Source organism: Macrobrachium nipponense, chromosome 35 (genome assembly GCF_015104395.2).
Source record: "Macrobrachium nipponense isolate FS-2020 chromosome 35, ASM1510439v2, whole genome shotgun sequence".
NCBI classification, from domain to species: Eukaryota; Metazoa; Arthropoda; class Malacostraca; order Decapoda; family Palaemonidae; genus Macrobrachium; species Macrobrachium nipponense.
In genome coordinates, this window is record NC_061096.1 from 53,895,103 (window position 1) to 53,917,337 (window position 22,235).

The window sequence follows — 22,235 nt, forward strand, 5'->3', positions numbered from 1 at the left end:
CTTAGGAGTAGAGTTTAATGACCAAAACGATTCAAAACTGGAAATCACTACCCGAATACAGAAATTCAGTAACAATCTGTTTCTGCTCTACCCACTAATGAAAGACAGAAATATACCTCGCAAAGTGAAAACCATAATATACCTCTCTATTTTAAGACCAATATTGACTTATGGCCATGAATCATGGACATTAACATCAAGAACTAGAAGCCAACTTCAAGCAGCTGAAATGAAAGCCCTAAGACTCATAAAAGGTGTAACAAGACTAGATAGGCTACGAAATGAAGACATTAGAAGAGAACTGGGAGTGGAGGGGATACTAGATTTTGTGGAGAGAGGACAGCTTAGATGGTTTGGACACACCAAAAGAATGGAGGAGGAGCGATATCCTATAAGGTTTTTGGAATGGACACCGGAAGGAGGGAGACCGGTAGGAAGACCAAAAATGAGATGGCTACAAAACAAGAGAGGGGAGTAGAGAGGAGAGGCTCTAGTTTGCGGGAAGTTGATGAGATGAGGCTCTATGATGATCGCCAAGAATGGTGACATAGGTGACATGCACCATTCAGCCCTTTGAAAAACTTCATGATATAGATGTTTACTCAATGAACATTCATATAAACTATCATTAAAAGCATTATCTCCCTACACCTTTGAGAAACAAAATGTTCATTTAGTTTTACAACTGTCCAATGAATATATCGTTCAAGCTTTACTAATTATTGGAAAAAATCACTCCCCTTTTATTCAGGATGCAAATATCAAAATTTTACATTTGGTCGACAATCATGAATTTAAACGTTTAAATGTCGAAGGGTAAATAATAGATAAGCTGCCTAATAAGTTATGAAGGTTATAGTACAGAAAAACAGAAAAATTGACAATATGGGTTTCTACTAACGTTTTATTGAATAATTGTTGTTCAAGAAAATGACTACTGTAGCCAAAGAGAAAGTTAGAAAATTTAAATGCCAAAATAATGACTGTATGTAAAAGAGAATTATTTCATTCACATATAGTAGAAAGAACCATGTATTTTAGTTATATAAACCTATGCACTGCTTTTTATTCTTTGATAGCCACTGTATTGTAACTAAACAAATTGTTTTGGTTCGGCATTTTATATTAATCTTATAACTTGTGTTTCGAGTAAGTATTATTGGGTGTACACTAATTAGTGTAGACGAGAAAATAAGTAAATTAATAACTGGCAGACCAAAAATGATAGATTTTGGTGAGGGTTTGTTTACATTTCTTTCGTCTGGCGGCGTAGTCAGTGCTTACGTCACAAAACATCGAACAGGCCTTCTATCTCGGTGGTCTTGATTCAGCGCTGAAACGGATATTGACACTAAAAGTTTGAGGTAGGGCGGAAGTAAGATGGAAGAAAGAGAATATGAAAGAAGATACAGTGAAAGGGGCTGCAAAGAACCTTAAGTCATGTCTACACCGTACCGCATGAGGTCCATTGATGGCCCTACCCTCCTACGGCGATGGAATTTGTAGAAAATTATGTAAATAATAGATTCAGGCCTTCCATGGACACAATGCGTATGAGACTTGCCACAGACATACTTACTTGTATTTGAAAGTGGCTTCTGAATCATAGAATTTGGTGCAGTGGTGAGAGAAATTGTAGAACACTCCTGCCGAAGCCAGACGATGCGGATGGAAGGGCGGCCACAGGCAGAAGGTCACACTCGGAAATATCACGTCCTCCAAATAACGAGTTTCGTAGCTGAAGTAAAACTCCTTCTTATTCAAGGTTTAGAAGTCAACGGCAAGTTGATGAAAATGTTATCTAATACTGCATATCTTTTATCATTATGATAGTCATTGTCTCACAGGTAGAATTTGAAAAACAGAAAAAACCAATCCGGAAACATTTAATGTTACATTTCGTCGAATCAAAAAGCGTGATGAGATAAAATTCGAACTGGAAGCAAACCCAAGAATTTTGAATAATTACGTCAATAATATGACAATAAATACAGGATAATTATCAACTCCAAGAGTACTTTTGCCTAGTCTTATGAAAAAAAAGAAAAAAAAACGATCGTAGCAATCGTTCTACTGTGCACAGATAGGAAAAACAAAGCAAGAGTCTTATCAAGCTTTTTTTTCTACATATGGAGACCATTTCTACTGAAAATAAAGGAAAGGGCGGGTAGTTAAAAAAGTACATAGGAATAAAAAACAGCCAAAAAATCTAATGTGCAAACCATTAGGGTTATCAAAGATAGTCAGTCCACTTAACAAGAAAAACGACCAAACACAATTTACCAACTCCTCTGGGCACTTTACCTAGTGAAGACAGGAAATGCAGAATAAGCCTGGTACTGATTAATTGCTAATGGAAAGAATATGACAGCGCAAGGGATGGCTGCCATCATCCACCAAAAGTGATCTCGACACCATTTTCTGAAAAAAGAAAGTAAATAAATAAAATTAGATATTATTGTCATTTTCTGAAAAAAGAAAATAAATAAATAAATAAATTTAGATATCATTGTCTGGACTTCTTCTTTCTCTACAAGCTTGCCCCTATTTGGGGTCGCTGTAATGGTTCTTCAACACATTCTTCCATCTCCTTCGGTCCAGTGCATCCTCCTCGCTCAATCCCAACTCCCTCCTATCTCTCCTCACACAGACAATCCATCGCAATTTTGGTCTACCTAACCTTCTCCCACCTGGTAGTCCTATCTCCATCATCTTCCTTATCGCGTGGTCTTCCTCTCGTCTCTTTATATGTCCATACCATCTCAGTCTACTTTCCCTCACCTTGTTTGAAACTGGTGCTATTTTGAGAGTGACTCTAACATGTTGTTCGTTCCTAAAACTTTATCCTTTCTAGTAAGTCCACATTGACATCTTAACATCATTGTCTGGACTAGTATTCCTAATTACTGAGCTCTTTACTAACTTTATACGAAAATCCCAAGATCGATCCCGAGCATGGGGAACTAGTGCCATCCCTACCAAGTTATCAGTTTTGTCTCTGTTGACCTAAACAGTAAACCATACACCTGGCACCTAAACAGTAAATCATACACCTTGCAGTTACTCATCTCAGTGGCAGATCGCTGCCAGGTCTTTAAAGAGGGAAAACTGGAACATAGCAGCAGAGATTTTCTATAAATAAGCAAGGGTGTTACACAGTACACACGGACATATACAGACTGTTAAAACAGTGGTCAGCATAAGCCTTGTACATCCCAAAAGGCCAGCATGTTTTTTATTCTTTTGTTTTGGTTTCCCCTTCACTAATTATATGACTTTTTGAATTTAGGACATACAATTGTACTTTTGTGTATCCTTTTGTTTAGCGGGTGATTTTCTTGGATTCTATAATTGTCTACTTGTCTAGTTTGCGGACATTATCACCAATAAGCATTCTTAGGGAAACATTAAAATTGACTGCGGAAGTGCTCACCCATTTTCACTGGCAGCAAATGAGGTTTTCTGGGTTGAAGACATCTCATTCGCAAGCCAAGCTGACGGAATGACGCGTTGATCAAGGTTTGGTCGAGTGTTAATTTGTTTAACTTTATCATTAAGAGTGTATGCGCCCTTTTCGCTGAAAGGAAAGCTGGAGACTTCTTCGTCCTTGGAGAAAATTGTTTTTGGAGGAATATACATTGCTTTTTCAGGAACCATGACGTTTATCGGTGGTGGTTTTGGATTATAAAAATCACCACCTCTCTGTTTAGGTGCCATTCCATCCTTAGCTCGCGTTGTCTTCGAAATTCTGGAAAAAAAATTCAGCGTTGAAGAAGAATATCATTATTATTAAATAATTCTGGCAAAACTGCAATATTTAAAAAATAAGGCATTAAAAACACTCTAGTAGTTGTGAATCCCTCTTGTTCCGTGTGCTTAGGATTTTAGTTTGATTCATATGTTGTTATTAGCTTACCTTGACCCTATGGAAATGAGGCCTAGATTCACAACCATTTAAAAAAGTAGCTCTCTTGACCTTAAAGAAATGAGGCTGGGATTCACAACTATTGACAAAAGTAGCTCACTTTAACCTTAAGGAAATGAGGCTGAGATTCACAACTATTCACAAAATACCACAAAAGCAATGCTGAAGAATATAAGTCTAGGAAAGTATTGCAAGAGATAAGAGGGTTTAAAGAAAAAATATCAGTTGGGGACAGATATCAAACTCTGTCAGTTATGATAAAAAGATACATTTACTTGTATTCCAATACTGATTTCCTTTTCAGCAAAAAAAAAATTCAAAATTGCTCAAGTACCATTTGAGCACAGATTCTATACTACGTTCAACAATTTCTTATTTGGTGAACTTCCAATAACTTACCGTCTTCCAAATGAAAGCGCCATTGAGGCTAAAGTCATGACCAGGATAGTCACGGACTGTAAGACAGACGTGAAAGACAGACCCAAGTAGAGTCCCATGGCGCCCCCAATCTCGCAGATGGCTCTGTTCAAAGGCCACACAAGTTCTTCCTCCGTACGCTTGTGGAGTGACACGTCATGGCGAACCGTGATACTTCCCTGGAAGAACGAAAGCAGACAGCACTGTATAGCTCTTGTATGTTGCGTTTGTTACTTTAATATTCTTATAATTAATTCACAATATTCCAAGTGAAAGAGTTCTGTCTCATGTCTAACCCTTAAATAACATGGTGATTGAAAAATATATTTTTTAAATAACAAATCTGAGATCTCTCGTTTTGTTTGATATGTATGAATCACTAATTTGTTTAAACAAAACTGGGAAAAGTTAAAAAATAATGTTCTATCTAGCTCCTGAGGCCCTACCGCACAAAATGCTCAGTTTACAAGAAAACAAAATTAAAATGCTAAATGTTGTATAATGTTCCATGTGCAATACTCTCTAACCTCTACATTAAGGAAGGCTTATCTCTTCTCCAGATATAACCATATATATGCCAGAATTTTCATTTCATGGTTGCAGGGAATTTCGGACGAAAAAATTATTTCTGTGTTTCATGAAGTTAATTGCCTGATTGGTTTATTACTGGGGCACTGTCAGCCATTTATCACTTGAAACGGTGGGAAAAAGGACCTGAAGTGGCTGCAGGGCAAAATCATGAGTTCTAGATAATAGGGGAAATTAAATAGAAGGATTTAAAGGTGGAATTGGGGGGAAAATCCTACAGTTGCACTGGGCAGTAACAGTTAAGACGTTGGACAGAAAGACTGAAGAACGGAAAAGGAAATGGAGGTAAAATAAAAGGTTGCAGCTAGGCACTAAACGGACTTTGCAAACACCCATTAGTAATGCCCACAGTGTACCACGTGAGGTGAGCTGCTGGCACTATCCCCTACAAGGTTGTTTCATAAAATGATTATGAGTTTCGGATCGGTGCACTGTTTCTTTCTGTCCCAATTTCTGATACTCAGACGCTTTTTCAGTTATTCCAAAGGAATTGCAAATTACTAAGTTCATGCACAGATGCATCAAAAGCAGTGCTGAAACTGAGTATACTCAAAATATCACATTTTTTTTTGTTCGTCGTTTTAATTTCTTGTGATTATAGCCTACAAATAATCCCAATATTTAGGTCTAATCAATAATAAAAGCCTACGCTGGGATGCTGAATCAAAAATTCTCTAGTAGGCTCTGCAAAGAATCATAGGCTATGATGACGTATCTAAAATTCCCCAAGTAGGCTGTGACTACTCAATAAAGAAGTCCTCATAGGATACAACATTTTTTAGGCTACAACCTCTTTTTTTACTACTAAAATATAGAAGCCTAGACCAGAATGCTGAATCTAGAATTTCATGTTAAGCTTCAACTACTCTACAAGGTAGCCTAGACTAGGATACCGTATCGTTACTTCCCTAAAGGACTACTGTAATTTTTCAACTACTTAACCTAACCTATATTAGGATAATTTATCTAAACTTCCTTGTAGGCTTCAATATTTTTTTTCGCCTACTCAATAAACAAGCTTAGGCTATGATGCTGTATCTAAAATTCCCAAGTAAGCTACGGTATTTTTTACGGCTGAAAAAGGAAACCTAGGCTAGCATGCTGTATCTAAAATTCCCCAGTGAGCTGCAGTGCTTTTTAAGGCTAACTGAAGGATGATGTCTAGGCTAGGGTGGTCTCTCAAATACCAAATGGGCTACCGTATTTTTTGCCTACTCAATAAAGAAGCCTAGGCGAGAATCCTGTATATAAAATTCCCCTATTAGGCTTCAGCTATTCAATATAAGAAGCCTAGCCTTAGAATGCTATATGTATATAAAATTCTCTTATTAGGCTAATACTACTCAATAATGAAATCTACAGTATGACACTGCATCCAAAATACAGTAGATGTTACAGTATTCATTCAACTTCTAAACAAAATCCCTAAGTTACGATACAGTTGAAATGAATTAAATATAGAATTTAGACTAAAGGCCAAGCACTGGGACCAATGAGGTCATTCAGGGCTGGAACGGAAATTGAGAGTAAGAGGCTTGAAAGCTGTAACAGGAGAAAAACCTCGCAGTCGCACTATGAATCAATTGTTAGGAGAGGGTTGAAAGTAACATGGAAGAGAATATGAAAGGGGGCACAGTAAAAGGGGTTGAAACTAAGGGCCGATGGCACGCTACAAAGAAAGCTAAGTAATGCCTACAGTGCACCGCACGAGGTGCACTGACGGCGTTACCTCCCTACAGGAAGTTACGATACAGTTCTCAATTTACCACCAAGCTACTAGTACAGCACATACTCATTTTACCAGCTTAAATTATATTAAAGTTATAGACATATATCCATTACAAAACAATATACGGACATGAAAATATTCTAGGAATTAAGACACCGATTGCCAAAATCCTGGTAATTGGCCAAATACTAAATCTATAAGCTACAATCTAACTTTAATTGAAAAAGGGATGTGTTAGTCTAAGGGTACCTGAAAGAACTTCATCATTTCAGAATATCTATATAATTGAGAACAGATAATCCTATATTCAACGGTAGCAGAGAGTCAAAGTCCCTATGAAAATTATAAATAACCAAAAACATTTCCCTTCTTAATGGTTTGACCAAAATGATTATCCTACAAATTACATAAAATGGTTTAAAGGTAAAAATTATTTTATATATTTGTTGAAAAGTAAACATGAAAAACCCACGCCTCAAGGTCGCAAGTGACAGCCAAACATCGCCTGGTCACTGAAGAAGTTCTGAATCTGAAACTCTGAAGACTGAACAGCCGACTGGTTTCGCATCTCTGATTTCACTACATAGATGGCAGCAGTTATTCGGGCTGTAAAAGTTACCCTTTAGACTAGATCTTGCCGGGAAGCATGAAACGATTTACGAGAAATGTTGATAAAATGAAAATTTTCGCAGCCAAAGGGGCATTTTTATCTATTGCAGTAATGCGAGTTATACAAAGCAAAATAAAATAATCAATACGATGAGATTAAAATATGGCAAACCATTGTGTAAGTTATGAAACAAGTTAGGTTATTACTATGGCTATTTATTAACGGTTCTTCGTGTTGATATAAATTTCCGGAAAAGTCTGCCAAGTTCTCCGGTAAAATGAGCTTGTCATATAGTTAGTACTACTGCAGAGCCGAAAGTGTTGCACAGCATTAGCTTAGACATACTGTTCTGCAAGTGGTATACCCTTGAACCCCTCAATCCCAGTAAATTAACCACACGTGTTCCTCCGATATGATAATAAAAGTAATAATACAAATAATTATGAAAATATTACCTGTTTCCCTGACGTAACAAAGTAGGGTGTAACTGACATGAACGATCTTTTACACTGAGTGGGACACTTTTCTCGACAAATATCCCTCGCCTCAGTCATGGCTTGAAGTTCAAAGGCCATTTTTCCTTCACGAAAGTCCTGTATGGTGCACTCTGGTAAAGAATTGTCTTGGAGGTAAGGAGGGACACAACCTTCCTCCCGAGCTAGCTGTGTCAACATGCAGGTATATATGCAGTCCATTTGATTATACTCCGGATCTGATGAACAAGGATCCACTGGAGTGTCCAGTAAGTGGCGAAAAGTGTATTCGATGTCGAGACCTTCCAGACATGGAAGATGGCGGTAGCAATTCTTGCCAGGATCGATAGCCCACAAATCTGGACTATCAGGCAATATTAGAATGGGGTTGTAGTCGGTTGAAGTAACCATTAGTGACGCACTCATCTTTGTGCCATGATAACTCACCCACATGCAGGTCATATCTGGAGACAAGTAAGAACAATTCATGTTTTTGTACTGACTCTCAATCTGAAATTCCAATAACGTACTTGCGATCATATCAGTTGACTGATAACAAACGTTTTGGTCAGTCATCAAAGGTTTCCAGGTGTTATCCCTTAATTGTGAGTCTTCATCATTTATCAGAAGGGAGAGAGGGAGTTTAGTCTCGTTCCAGATATCACTGAGAATAGTCTCTGGTGACTGGCCATCAAATTCTTTAATCCATGGGTCTATTACCTTGTCAATTTCACAGATAAGTGCTAATGAGGCATTCTTTCCCACTGCCAGCCTTTTACAAGCTGATTCTGAATAGTTGAAACCTAGTTCTACCATACTTGAAAGGGAATATGGAATTTTACTGCACACAGTTATGCGTGGATTATCTTCTGGGTTTCTTTGCAAAGAGATTTTGGTTGATGTCGGGTAACTGAAGTAAGAAGAGGCTGTGCTATAAGCATGGATGACGAAACAAATCCAAAAGATTATATTAAGGATGACTGAAGTCCATTTCCTTGCTGACAACAGATAGAGCCCTAAAATAAAGCTATGAAATTTTGCTTTACATGATCTAGTACATTTGCCTGTGGTTTCTGGGCGTGCTGGTAAATGTGTCTGATCCCCTGATTTCTTACCTAAGACCTCTGTCTTAAGTGCAGCTCCAGTGACCTTCTTCCTGAAAAAGAATGTATTAAACAATTAATTTTACAATCTAAATATTTATATACAATGACTTACCTTTTACAGAATTCTATCTGGACTTACAAGATCTATAACTACAATTGAACAGTGCGCTTAAAAAAATCAACATTATCACCAGTGATACGCCATAATGTAACGATATTTTAGTACTAATCATTTGCAATGTATAGTGTCAGCTTCAGATAAGGTGATAATGTCTACAATATATGTTGGTTCATTGCCAATTATACATACTAGCAATATTTACCAACATTTTTCCTTAATATATAACTGACGAAACGATTTCTGTTGAGAAAAACCGCTTAATTTTTTTTACATCCTGCGCTATGATTTAATTTAGGATAATTGTCTTTATCTTTATATTTCAGTGAGAATTACGGCAAAAGTATCTTTGATTCCAAGGTTTCTTTATTTCATTTTCAGAAAGACCTCATCCAAGGAATAGTTTTGTTGAGGTTTCAAGATAACATTTATCCTGCTATACAAGAAGAGACTATTTAATGCCATTAAAAGAGGGGCTCTCTAACTTAGCTTAGCGTACCATCGAGTTTGTGAAAGAAAACTCGAATGAAACGCCTATCTTTAGTATAAGGGCTAACTATTATATATTATTTGTTCACGCACCAGAGTATGGCAGTATGAATCACTGAGTATATCGATACTTCTTTTAATTGTAAACGCTTTTGGAAATCATTTACTGTGAAATACATTCCATTAATATTACTTATATTTATTAAACACATGATATCACGTCCTCTTAACAACAATAATTATCGTATTACTTAACTTTTGATATATTGACATATACTTTATCGATTCATTGGAAACTTGGAGGTATATATATATATATATATATATATATATATATATATATATATATATATATATATATATATATATATATATATATATATATTGAAAAGCTGTACGGATTCCTTGATGGAAATTACGCATGTGTAAAGAGTTTGCAATCGTGAGATTGACTTGTTGTGGAGTAAGAACATTAGTTTTGAATGGTGCATGGAATTGTTAATGTTAAAAGGAAGTGGTTGAAAGAGATGAAAGATAAGAGTAAATGGGAACGAGAGTAAGGTTATGAGAGTGAAAGGAGCCCAGGAAGATCGAGCAGTGAATACTGAATGGCGAGAGGACGGCAGCAATAAAAACTTGTAAGTATTTGGGATAAAAATTTCGGATAACGGCAGGATGGAAGAAGAGGCGATTCACCCGTAGAGGAAACTTGGATTGTAACAGGTTGAACGCAAAAGATTTGAAAGAATCGGCGTAGAAACAAGCAAAATAAGTACAAAGACCTTCAGTAGGTTTGTCTGACGAAAAGAGAATACATTTTAACATGTCAGTTGTAGTCCTTTTAATTTTTATTTTTATTATTTCAAAATGAATGCTCATCAAGTCCTTTTATTTCAGTTGTCGTTCTTACTGAATTGTTTAACCAAATTCTTTTATCTAATTCTCTCTCGTATGGCAGTTTTTAAAAATCCAGCAAAGGAATGAAATTTCACATGATCATATGAAAGCTGCTAAAGGATGGAACGTCAGTCGTACTAAAACGTCTTAAAGTTATTCAGTGTCATAAGAGTAAAATTAACAGAATATCTTACAGCTGACTGGTCCCACTCCTTCTTTTCATGATTTCAGTACCTGTTTCTAATTTCTATTAGATATAAACCAGTGTGTGTGTCCGCTAGCAAATGGCACAAAATGAACTTTTCTTACTAAAACCAAACTAATTCTTAGTCCATGCTGTTTTTTATCACCGTTTCTCTTTACTGAAGTTCTTGTTCACGAATAATTCTTATTCTTAATATTTGAAGGATAAATATATCGTTTAAGCGGTTAATAACTAATATGGACATCGACCCTTCTAGTTTTCATTTTGATTATTTCAAAATTAATGCTCATCAATGGTTTTTTTTTTCGTTCATTATTGAATTGACAGCCTCCCTTCAAAGGGTGTCGTGCAACTGGAACTTCTGAAGTTGAAGTGAAAATGCAATGCATTACTACCTTCATATCATTCTTCTTGCATTTCGATACATTCTTTATCGGTTTATTAAGTTATTCTTTTTCGTTTTTAATAGGTGGTATCTCTTCTTCCTGCATTTCCCGTTGCTTCCTCTTACTTTTTCCAAATGAACACCATATTCTTTGGAAGTTTTGAATCTCGAGTCAGTGGTCCTCTGTGGTGGGCTTGTTCCACATGATTAGTTTTTATCTACTGAATAAAAGTAAGTTTGACCAATTTTTTAGGTGATTCTCTCGTACATTAATCACCAGCTTCCCTAGTTTCGATGGAGAAGTGAAATATATATAGACATTTTCAAAATCACAGCAATGGAAATAAATGTCACAAACAGAAATATATGAGAAATGTAAGGTTAAATGGCCATTAAAATTGTGAAAGCATACCAATCTTCAAAGGAATAATGATAATCTAAGGTGTATCATAAGATATGTGTATTCATGACTGTGTGAAGTTTCTGAGAAAATTGGCAAATGATATTTGAAACTGAATTTTGGCTGAGAAGTAACAATGCCGATGATGCGTAAGAGTATATGATTGATAAGAAATTCTAAAATCTACAGGTACATGGGTGTCTTGGAGAATTATATTGAATTGATAATTAGAGACATACAATTTCAAGTCCCTGTTTCGATGCAAGGATGAATTAGAATTTAAAAGTAGATTGTCAAGGGCATTAATGCCTCGGCACTGGAGATGAACCCGGAAAACAGTCGGCTGAATTCTTGCCCAGTTTTTTTTTATGACACAATTCAAGTTTCTCATAGCGTGTGATTTAACAGCTTCTTAGATGAGTTTGAATAAAAATTCAGACGTCTTTATAGCAGTAAAATCACCCTTCATTGCTGCCAAACGGCTTAGAATATAATAATAATAATAACGATCAGGCAAAGATCTTCTGGGACTATGGTATCAGAACAGATAGGGTGATACGTGCAAATAGATCAGACGTGACGTTGATTGACAAAATCAAGAAGAAGGTATCACTCATTGATGTCGCGATACCATGGGACACCAGAGATGAAGAGAAAGAAAGGGCAAAAATGGATGAGTATCAAGACCTGAAAATAGAAATAAGAAGGATATGGGAAATGCCAGTGGAAATTGTACCCATAATCATAGGAACACTAGGCACGATCCTAAGATCCCTGAAAAGGAATCTGGAAAAACTAGAGGCTGAAGTAGCTCCAGGACTCATGCAGAAGAGTGCGATCCTAGAAACGGCGCACATAGTAAGAAAAGTGATGGACTCCTAAGGAGGCAGGATGCAACCCGGAACCCCACACTATAAATACCACCCAGTCGAATTGGAGGACTGTGATAAACAAAAACAAAAAACAAAAAAAAAAAAAAAATAATAATAATAATAATAATAATAATAATGATAATAATAATAATAATATAAAACACCAAGAGATGAAGGACACGATCAGGAAAGAATATATGCAGAGACTAGGCGATACTCAAGTCAAAACTCAACGCCGGAGATAAAAGCCATAAACACATGGGCAGTGCCAGTAATCAGATACAGCGCAGGAATAGTGGAATGGACGAAGCCAGAACTCCGCAGCATAGATCAGAAAACCAGGAAACATATGGCAATACACAAAGCACTACACCAAAGAGCAAATACGGACAGACTATACATAACACGAAAGGAAGGAGGGAGAGGACTACTAAGTATAGAGGACTGCGTCAACATCGAGAACAGAGCACTGGGACAATATCTGAAAACCAGTGAAGACGAGTGGCTAAAGAGTGCATGGGAAGAAGGACTAATAAAAGTAGACAAAGACCCAGAAATATACAGAGACAGGAGAATGACAGACAGAACAGAGGACTGGCACAATAAACCAATGCATGGACAATACATGCGACAGACTAAAGAACTAGCCAGCGATGACACATGGCATTGGCTACAGAGGGGAGAGCTAAAGAAGGAAACTGAAGGAATAATAACAGCGGCACAAGATCAGGCCCTAAGAACCAGATATGTTCAAAGAACGATAGACGGAAATAACATCTCCCCCATATGTAGGAAGTGCAATACGAAAAATGAAATCATAAACCACATAGCAAGCGAATGCCCGGCACTTGCACAGAACCAGTACAAAAATAGGCATGATTCAGTGGCAAAAGCCCTCCACTGGAGCCTGTGCAAGAAACATCAGCTACCTTGCAGTAATAAGTGGTACGAGCACCAACCTGAGGGAGTGATAGAAAACGATCACGCAAAGATCCTCTGGGACTATGGTATCAGAACGGATAGGGTGATACGTGCAAACAGGCCAGACGTGACGTTGATTGACAAAGTCAAGAAGAAAGTATCACTCATTGATGTCGCAACACCATGGGACACCAGAGTTGAAGAGAAAGAGAGGGAAAAAATGGATAAGTATCAAGATCTGAAAATAGAAATAAGAAGGATATGGAATATGCCAGTGGAAATCGTACCCATAATCATAGGAGCACTAGGCACGATCCCAAGATCCCTGAAAAGGAATCTAGAAAAACTAGAGGCTGAAGTAGCTCCAGGACTCATGCAGAAGAGTGTGATCCTAGAAACGGCGACATAGTAAGAAAAGTGATGGACTCCTAAGGAGGCAGGATACAACCCGGAACCCCACACTATAAATACCACCCAGTCGAATTGGAGGACTGTGATAGAACACACACACACACACACACACACACAAAATAATAATAATAATAATAATAATAATGGGCACAGTTTTCCGTGTCGAAAATGATGACAATGGTTGCCGAGATGAACCTGTAGCACGAGGTTCGAAAGCTTTTAATATCCATTAAAGACCATATACGCACATGCTATATTATTGTGGACCTGCAACCAATAATAATAATAATAATAATAATAATAATAATAATAATAATAATAATAATAATAATAATAATAATAATAATAATAATAATGTTCGTCTTAAAGCAATGACAATTTTTTTTATTAACCAAATTAATTATAACCAAAACAGTTATCCTATATTATACAAAGTCAGTTACATCCGTTTATCGCTTCTGTGTCTACACAACGATAAATCTTGTCGATTACAAGGAATTTCCTCACTTAATTGCACAAAGGTGCGTTTCTGTTACATGAGTACTTGAAAATCAGACATCTACTTCATAGATATCATGAGTAGTGTGTGATACATGACTGAAGAAAGAATGGCTTATAAAGAGAATGTGGAATGAAGTACTGTTAAACTAAAAACGAAAACAATTTGACTGGGATGAAGGCACTTGAGAGGTGCCAGTGAATTTGCCAGATAGCGTCTTAGAAAACGGGTTCGAAGCGAGGAGGAATAAAGGAATGGGCAGTGGCTTAATAAAGAGACGGGTTTTGGTCAAGTGTTTTGGAGGTCATGTGCAAATTCTTCTTCTCGCGAGATCTTTGTTAATTTTCTAATTACCCTGCTGGACATAAACTTAACTAATTTATTAGATAACTTTGTTATTTTATCTATTATTTCATTGCAGTTCTCATGAAAAGTCTGAACTTGTTGGAATTAGTTTTACTTTTCTAAAAGTTTTCCGTTGAGGCAATGCAAACACGCTTTACTTTTATTTATCTGTTATAAAAAGATGCCATAAAATCGCAGATGAAAGCACTTGACTTTATATTTTTAGATTTGCTTAAAAAAAGCCACACGGAATTTCTCCTGTTTCAATATATAGGAATACGAGTAATAGTAAATGCAAAGTCTCGAACTAGTCACCGTTAGTAATAATGTACTCTTTTTGAAAATCATGACATCAGTTTGTAAAAGAAAAGAAAAAAAACTCTTGAGACTATGTTGCACTCAAACAAGCCAGAATGATCAGTAACATACCCTTGTTGTTCCGAGCAACCGAGATTTTGCAGTCTTAAGTATCTGCAGAAGAGATTAAGCGCAGCCATAGTTATAGATAAGCCGCACGTGCCCAGCCACAGACCAAATCCCCCTCCTACATCGGCCAAGAAGTTGGGCAGAGTATAGGCTCTTGTTTCCGCTGTGTGCTTGTGCCTCATCGCTGCCATCCTCACGTTAATGTGAGAATCGCCATTTTCCTCAGCCGCAGAAACGTAATAAACTTTCACCTGACATGGCCGGTCGCAGTGACTGCAACTCTGCCACCAATTCAGATTACCATTGAGCGCCTCTATCTCTTTGGCACGTAACAATCTCCATGCATTCAAGTCAGGGCAAATGACCTTATCAGCTTTCAAGTCGATGCTGCAGTTTGCAGTGGTCACGGAATTCTGGAGATAGCAACTAAGAAAGCACTTAGAATGAGACAAAGGAGACGTACAAGGCTTCTTCGGTGTATTTTGAAGCATCGTGTCTTCGTAATCCACATAAAGTGTTAGCTTGTTTCTATAAGAAGTAGATATAGCAGGTTGAAGCATCCCAGGCAATGGCTTCTCATCCGAAGCATGTACCATGATGAAGAATCTCTGATCTCCAGCATCTCTCTGGTACTGTTGTAGTCTCACTGTGCAATTCATACCACAGTCCAGTTGAAAGTCCTCACAGCTTAGGAACTTGTAATTACGACAATCACGAACGAACTTTTCCGTGAAGTTCAGCCTGGCAATGTCTACTTCTGTATTGTGAAACTCCTTTTCTGGAAGCCAAGAGTAACATGGCATTGATGCTAGACTGTTTCCTACCCATTGAGCCTTGTGGGCGACTTTTCCTGCCCAGGAAACTTTTTCGATAAACTCTTCGACATCAGCTTTCACTTCATTCCAAATGAACGGCTGAGAGGGCTGAATGTATCCTTGCAGAGTATAGAGAGTGGTGTGGCTACATGCATACAGCGTGCCGCATGAAGTGTCCAGCCCAGCTTGAACCATTTTGGCAATGCTCCAAGGCGGCATTGGGCAGACTGTGATCGCCATCGCCGGAATAGGCTTTTCATCAATGACCCTCATCGTTGAATATGTAGGATATGCCAGCAGCTCACGGAAAGCATTGAATATATGAAGAACTAAAACGACAGAACACGATACGAAAATAAGGCCTCTCCATATCTGTTTCCCATTTAAACATTTATTCCAGTTCTTGTCCCTTTTCTTTGTATGGTTAGAGCGATGACCGTCCATTGTAACAACAGGCAATACTTGAGAGACCTGCTTTGATGTCAGAATCACTGAAATTTTATGTGAGTGACCCCCATACAACGACGTGCCAGAGGAGTGGTTTTCTTTCTGAAGTTACAGAGCCGTTTGTTTGGTAACTACTGAAGAATTACTCGGGTACGAGTAAGAGTATCCTATGGCTGCGTTTGCGCATGCCTGATCGCCTACTCACCCTACTCACGTAACTTGATGGTGTTGTATTGCTAAAGAATTTGTTATAGGGAAAAAAATCGAAGTAATTTTTTTACTTAAAGGTCATTCCAGAACATTCAGAGAACTTCAGTTTTTTTTATACACGTCTTTTATGATGACGAATCATTATGGTTCGACATTTAGTAAAGTTTATTCACGTTTCGTAATGTGGTTTTAATATCATCTTATATATCATGAAAACTGTAAATATAACAAAACTTGAACATCAGTAGTCTTAGGTAATTACCAAAACGATGAAGAATTTTTTTAATCCTCATGGGAAAGAAAACAAAAATAAACCTTCAAATACTGAGACTGCAAACCCTGAATTAATACATGATCTTGGAGACACTCAAGCAAGCCGTGAATTAGTACATGATTTTGGCAATAGTCCAGATGGCCATGAAAAATTCTTAAAAACCATTTGTTTGAAAAGTTAAGTATATCTTAGTTTTTCCAGACCACTGAGCTGATTAACAGCTCTCCTAGGGCTGGCCCGAAGGATTAGATATTTTTACGTGGCTAGGATCCAATTGGTCACCTAGCAACGGGACCTACAGCTTACTGTGGGATCCGAACCACTCTATATCGAGAAATGAATTTCTATCACCAGAAATAAATTCCTCTGATTCCGCGTTGGCCAAGCCGGGATTCGAACTTCGGACCACCGGATTGGAGCATTTTTTTTAATTTAAACACTGCGACCAAAGAAGCTGCCCGCGGTAATTGCATAAATAATCCTTTCGCCCATAGAGTTATCTTGACGAGTTGTTGATTGACAGCTGAATGGATGTGAGATGCTAATGAACAGTTCCGGGGCTGGGAACGAGCACCTGAACAAACACCATTTATAGGTTTGTAAGAACGGTGAAACAGAAAGGATAATGATCCCTTTGTAGCTAAAATTGCTCCATTATGGAATCGAGATGGACCAAAGAATAAAAACCGAGAGAGAGAGAGAGAGAGAGAGAGAGAGAGAGAGAGAGAGAGAGAGAGAGATGATTCTCATGTCAGCGACACTATTGCAAAATTTATGCTCCAATAGCATCATTTATATAGCCTTTTAAAATGACTTAGATAAATTGAACAGGAAAATCGTACGAGGAATTCTGGCCTGTAAAGCTCTATAACATCCATCAAATGGAGTAAAACTCCATTCATTCCAGAAATATATACATACGGTTAAAGACTACCCTACCACTGTTAGATAAGCATTCGTTTGTCAAGAATTGTTATCACTTAATAACACATATTTTGTACGCTGAAGGCCTCATATTTATACTGGACATTTATCTTCGCTCGTTTTTCTTCTTTTGTAGCCTAGACAAAGAAATGAATATTGATTCGGCAATGTTCACGAGATATCTCATTTTTCTTGACACATGGACTGCTAAGTGATGGAATAGCTATCTTCACGTAATGGGCTGTAGTAAGTCATGGCAATTTACTGCTAGTTCTATTGCATTTTTAGTGGGTTACTTGGTTTTTATGACGTACCAATATAGTACATTAGTTCGTTCTCTCCTCTCTCTCTCTCTGACACACACACACACACACACATATTATATATATATATATATATATATATATATATATATAATATATATATATATAGATATATATATATATATATACATAAGTCATATCACATTACCGTGATTCATATACATACATCGAGCTACGTCCTTTAATATCTAATTCGCTCTACCTCGGAATTAATATATTTTCATATATGCTTAACCGAAGGGGAATTTTTTACACTATAATAGATAATATATTAATTCCGAGGTAGAGCGAATTAGATATTAAAGGACATTGTAGCTCGATGTATATATATGAATCACGTTATATAGCTACGTGCTATCATAAGTACTACAACGCTATCGGAGTCGAGGAGGGTTGATGTTGTCTCCAAAACCAACGCATTACCTGAGCGCGAAAGGTATTTGAGGGTGAGAGACGACATAAACTTATGCCTCTCGCGGTGGTGGGGTAGGTAAAAGCTTCCACTGACGTCCTGGATTTGAATAGCTTCTTAGGTTTGCGCCTGGGACCAGGCAAATCTATTATCGTGTAAAAAATTCCCCTTCGGTTAAGCATATATGAAAATATATCGATTCCGAGGTAGAGCGAATTAGATATTAAAGGACATTGTAGCTCGATGTATGTATATGAATCACGGTAATGTGATATGACTTATATATGGCTAAGTGCTGTCATAAGTACTACAACACTACCGGAGTCGAGGAGGGTTGATGTTGTCTCCAAAACCAACGAATTACCTGAGCGCGAAAGGTATTTGAGGGTGAAAGACGACATAAACTTATGCCTCTCGCGGTGGTGAGGTAGGTAAAAGCTTCCACTGAATGTCCTGGATTTGAATGGCTTCTTAGGTTCGCGCCTGGGACCAGGCAAATCTATTATCGTGTAAAAAATTCCCCTTCGGTAAAGCATATATGAAAATATAATAATTCCGAGGTAGAGCGAATTAGACATTAAAGGACATTGTAGCTTGATGTATGTATATGAATAACGGTAATGTGATATGACTTATATATGGCTACGTGCTGTCATAAGTACTACAATGCTACCGGAGTCGAGGAGGGTTGATGTTGCCTCCAAAACCAACGAATTACCTGAGCGCGAAAAGTATTTGAGGGTGAGAGACGACATAAACTTATGCCTCTCGCGATGGTGAGGTAGGTAAAAGCTTCCACTGACGTCCTGGATTTGAATGGCTTCTTAGGCTTGCGCCTGGGACCAGGCAAATCTATTATCGTGTAAAAAAATTCCTCTTGGGTTAAGCATATATGAAAATATATTAACTCCGAGGTAGAGCGAATTAGATATTAGAGGACATTGTAGTTCGATGTATGTATATGAATCACGGTAATGTGATATGACTTCTATATGGCTACGTGCTGTCATAAGTACTACAACGCTACCGGAGTCGAGGAGGGTTGATGTCTCCAAAACCAACGAATTACCTGAGCGCGAAAGGTATTTGAGGGTGAGAGACGACATAAACTTATGCCTCTCGCGATGGTGGGGTAGGTAAAAGCTTCCACTGACGTCCTGGATTTGAATGGCTTCTTAGGTTCGCGCCTGGGACCAGGCAAATCTATTTTCGTGTAAAAAATTCCCCTTCGGTTAAGCATATATGAAAATATATTAATTCCGAGGTAGAGCAAATTAGATATTAAAGGAAATTAGATATTAAAGGACATTGTAGCTCGATGTATATATATATATATATATATATATATATATATATATATATATATATATATATATATATGGGGATATATATATTTTTTAGGAGGTCAAATGACACTCGTTTAAACAAAATGAGACAAAACGTCTAACTGGCAACTTAACCTACCGTGTTCCGTTGCGTTCCCTCTTGGGAGCTGGCTGAAAGTCCAAGCTAGGCAAAGATAAACTCCCGTGGCTACAAAAATGTACTTTTTATTTCCCAAAATTAGCTAACATTAAAATGGAATAAAACTAATTTAATTAACTCTGACTCAAAAGAAACGTTAAACCATCATATTCCTATCAAATCATATTTAAGTAATAGTCAAACCAGTCAGCGAATACCCCCATGGGTAACTTCGAATCCATCTGAAATAAGGAGACCATAATTATGACATCACTTGAATATTAAAGTTCGTCAATAAAGAATGTGTACCACACCCCACTTTTCTTTCTCCAGACACAAGTAAGTGTCACTTCAAATGTTAACTTTTCCAAAGTTCTCTCTTACGTAAACTGACGTTTACATCCGTTGGATTGAAGGCCAAGGCATGAAAGTAAAAATTAATAATATAAATAAAATAATTAATAAAATCTGTCAAAATTAATAAAATAAGATGCTTAATTTCTATGTTGGAGTTTTTCAGTTTCCACCAAACAATAATCTTTTCTATAGATTTTTCTTCTGTGTCCTGTTTCTCATTTTCATCTTTGCATTCCTTAAATTCCTTGAAGAACGTGATCATATCGTCAGTACAGGCTTTACTTAAAACCGCGTTCACATAATGGGGTAATTTTCTTGTAAATGGTCTGTCATTCCGAAGACATATCTACACAAAAGACTTTTTTAACATTTATTTAAGTCTCCTATAGTAGATTCACATCAACCTTGTATTTGATGTCTAAGCCAGTCCCTTTCCACGCTCCTGATAGGCTGTTGATAAGCCAATCACAGGGCTGGAAACTCTCAGTCTCTCTCGAGAGTTCACATAGGCAGTACATATGTTCCACCTCTCCTGTGGGACACTTTTGAAAGACGTGTTCCTCAGGAGAGGTGGAACATAGATCATAACTATATGAACTCTCTCGAGAGAGACTGAGAGTTTCCATTCCTGTGACTGGCTTATCAACAGCCAATCAGGAGCGTGGAAAGGGACTGGCTTAGACATCAAATGCACGGTTGATGTGAATCTACTATAGGAGACTTAAATAAATGTTAAAAAAAGTCTTTTGTGTAGATATGTCTTCGGAATGACAGACCATTTACAAGAAAATTACCCCATTATGTGAACGCGGTTTTGTCTAAAGCCTGTACTGACGATATGATCACGTTCTTCAAGGAATTTAAGAAATACAAAGATGAAAATGAGAAACAGGACACAGAAGAAAAATCTATAGGAAAGATTATCGTTTGGTGGAAACTAAAAAAATCTGACGTAGAAAATAATTAAGCATCTTATTGAGGCCTAGGTAATATGCTCAGCTGGTGGTTAACATTTCGAGCTCTGTGTAGAATTAATCTTCAGGGTGAATTGTCTTTCCGAGTGTAGACTCTCTCTCTCTCTCTCTCTCTCTCTCGAAAGAGACAGACAGACAGACAGACAGATCGTGTACGCATGTGCGCACGTCAACACGATCTACCAAAACCTGCTTTCAATTCTTGGATCTTAAAATCTGTTGGAATCTAAAATGTCTAATATTTGACCAAGATAATAGGTATCTTTTGGAAATTCGTACCGTATTCATTTTCTTTCCACCCACCGCTGCTGATTATTATCAGAGTTAGTGTGTTAGCTTTTTCGTTTCTTTTAAGAATAATGACAAATAAAAAATACTCAAAGTAGCATGAGTCTACCAATGGAGAAACAAATCCATAGTTATGTAAATGTACATATATTCAATTTAAAAATACAAGGATAGTTTTCGGGAATCTGGTCCCGAAAACTGTCCTTGTATTTTTAAATTGAATATATGTACATTTACATAACTGTGGATTTGTTTCTCCAATAATGATAATATAAAAATCATGATTAAATTGAGGTAAAAAAAATATTATTGTATATATACTGAAAACTGGAATTTATTAAATTTGAAAACACAAGGATAGTTTTCGGGAATCTGTTACCGAAAACTGTCCTTGTATTTTTGAATGTAATATATGTACATTTACATAACTGGATTTGTTTCTCCAATAATGATAATTGAATTGACATAAAAACCATTATTGTATAGATATTGAAAACTGGAATGGCCAGTTTTTTATTTACAACTTAATGCATGTCATATTTTTGTACCTTTCTTCATGAAAACAAAGGACTTTCTATAATCCCTTCAGAGTATATGTGAATTAGGTATATATAAATCTTTTCATATTATCTTCTGACTATGTTCTGACAATATGAAGAAATCTTTTAAAAAATGAAAACTGACAACTCCCAGAGTTGTCAGTTTCCTTCTTCATTTGTAACACTGACCGTCACCCTTCTGCCTGTATAAAGATAACCATCGCATACAAAATTATTCTCTTTTCTCTTTTCGTCTTTATCAGATTCCCTTAGCCATATGTGGGGGGTAGGGGGTTAGAGAGATTCTTCGTCTATCATTGGTGGATTAGGTAGGCGTGGATCTAGCTTCTTATCCGTGATTGGCTGTTATCTGAGGCGATACGGGAGGCTGC

The 22,235-nt window shown here is 37.1% G+C and overlaps 1 protein-coding gene across 1 annotated transcript in view; it reads right to left on the bottom strand.

Moving 5' to 3' along the window:
- Positions 1 to 15,904, bottom strand: part of LOC135208350 (uncharacterized) — a 34,848-nt gene extending 18,944 nt beyond the window's left edge. Inside the window, exons 1-6 of the mRNA XM_064240453.1 lie at positions 14,820 to 15,904; positions 7,725 to 8,898; positions 4,325 to 4,521; positions 3,434 to 3,748; positions 2,305 to 2,421; positions 1,580 to 1,738 (exon numbers count right to left, since the gene is read on the bottom strand). Coding sequence (XP_064096523.1) covers positions 1,580 to 1,738; positions 2,305 to 2,421; positions 3,434 to 3,748; positions 4,325 to 4,521; positions 7,725 to 8,898; positions 14,820 to 15,904 — 3,047 coding nt within the window. The remainder of the gene's footprint in view (positions 1 to 1,579; positions 1,739 to 2,304; positions 2,422 to 3,433; positions 3,749 to 4,324; positions 4,522 to 7,724; positions 8,899 to 14,819) is intronic.
- Positions 15,905 to 22,235: the final 6,331 nt, after the last annotated feature.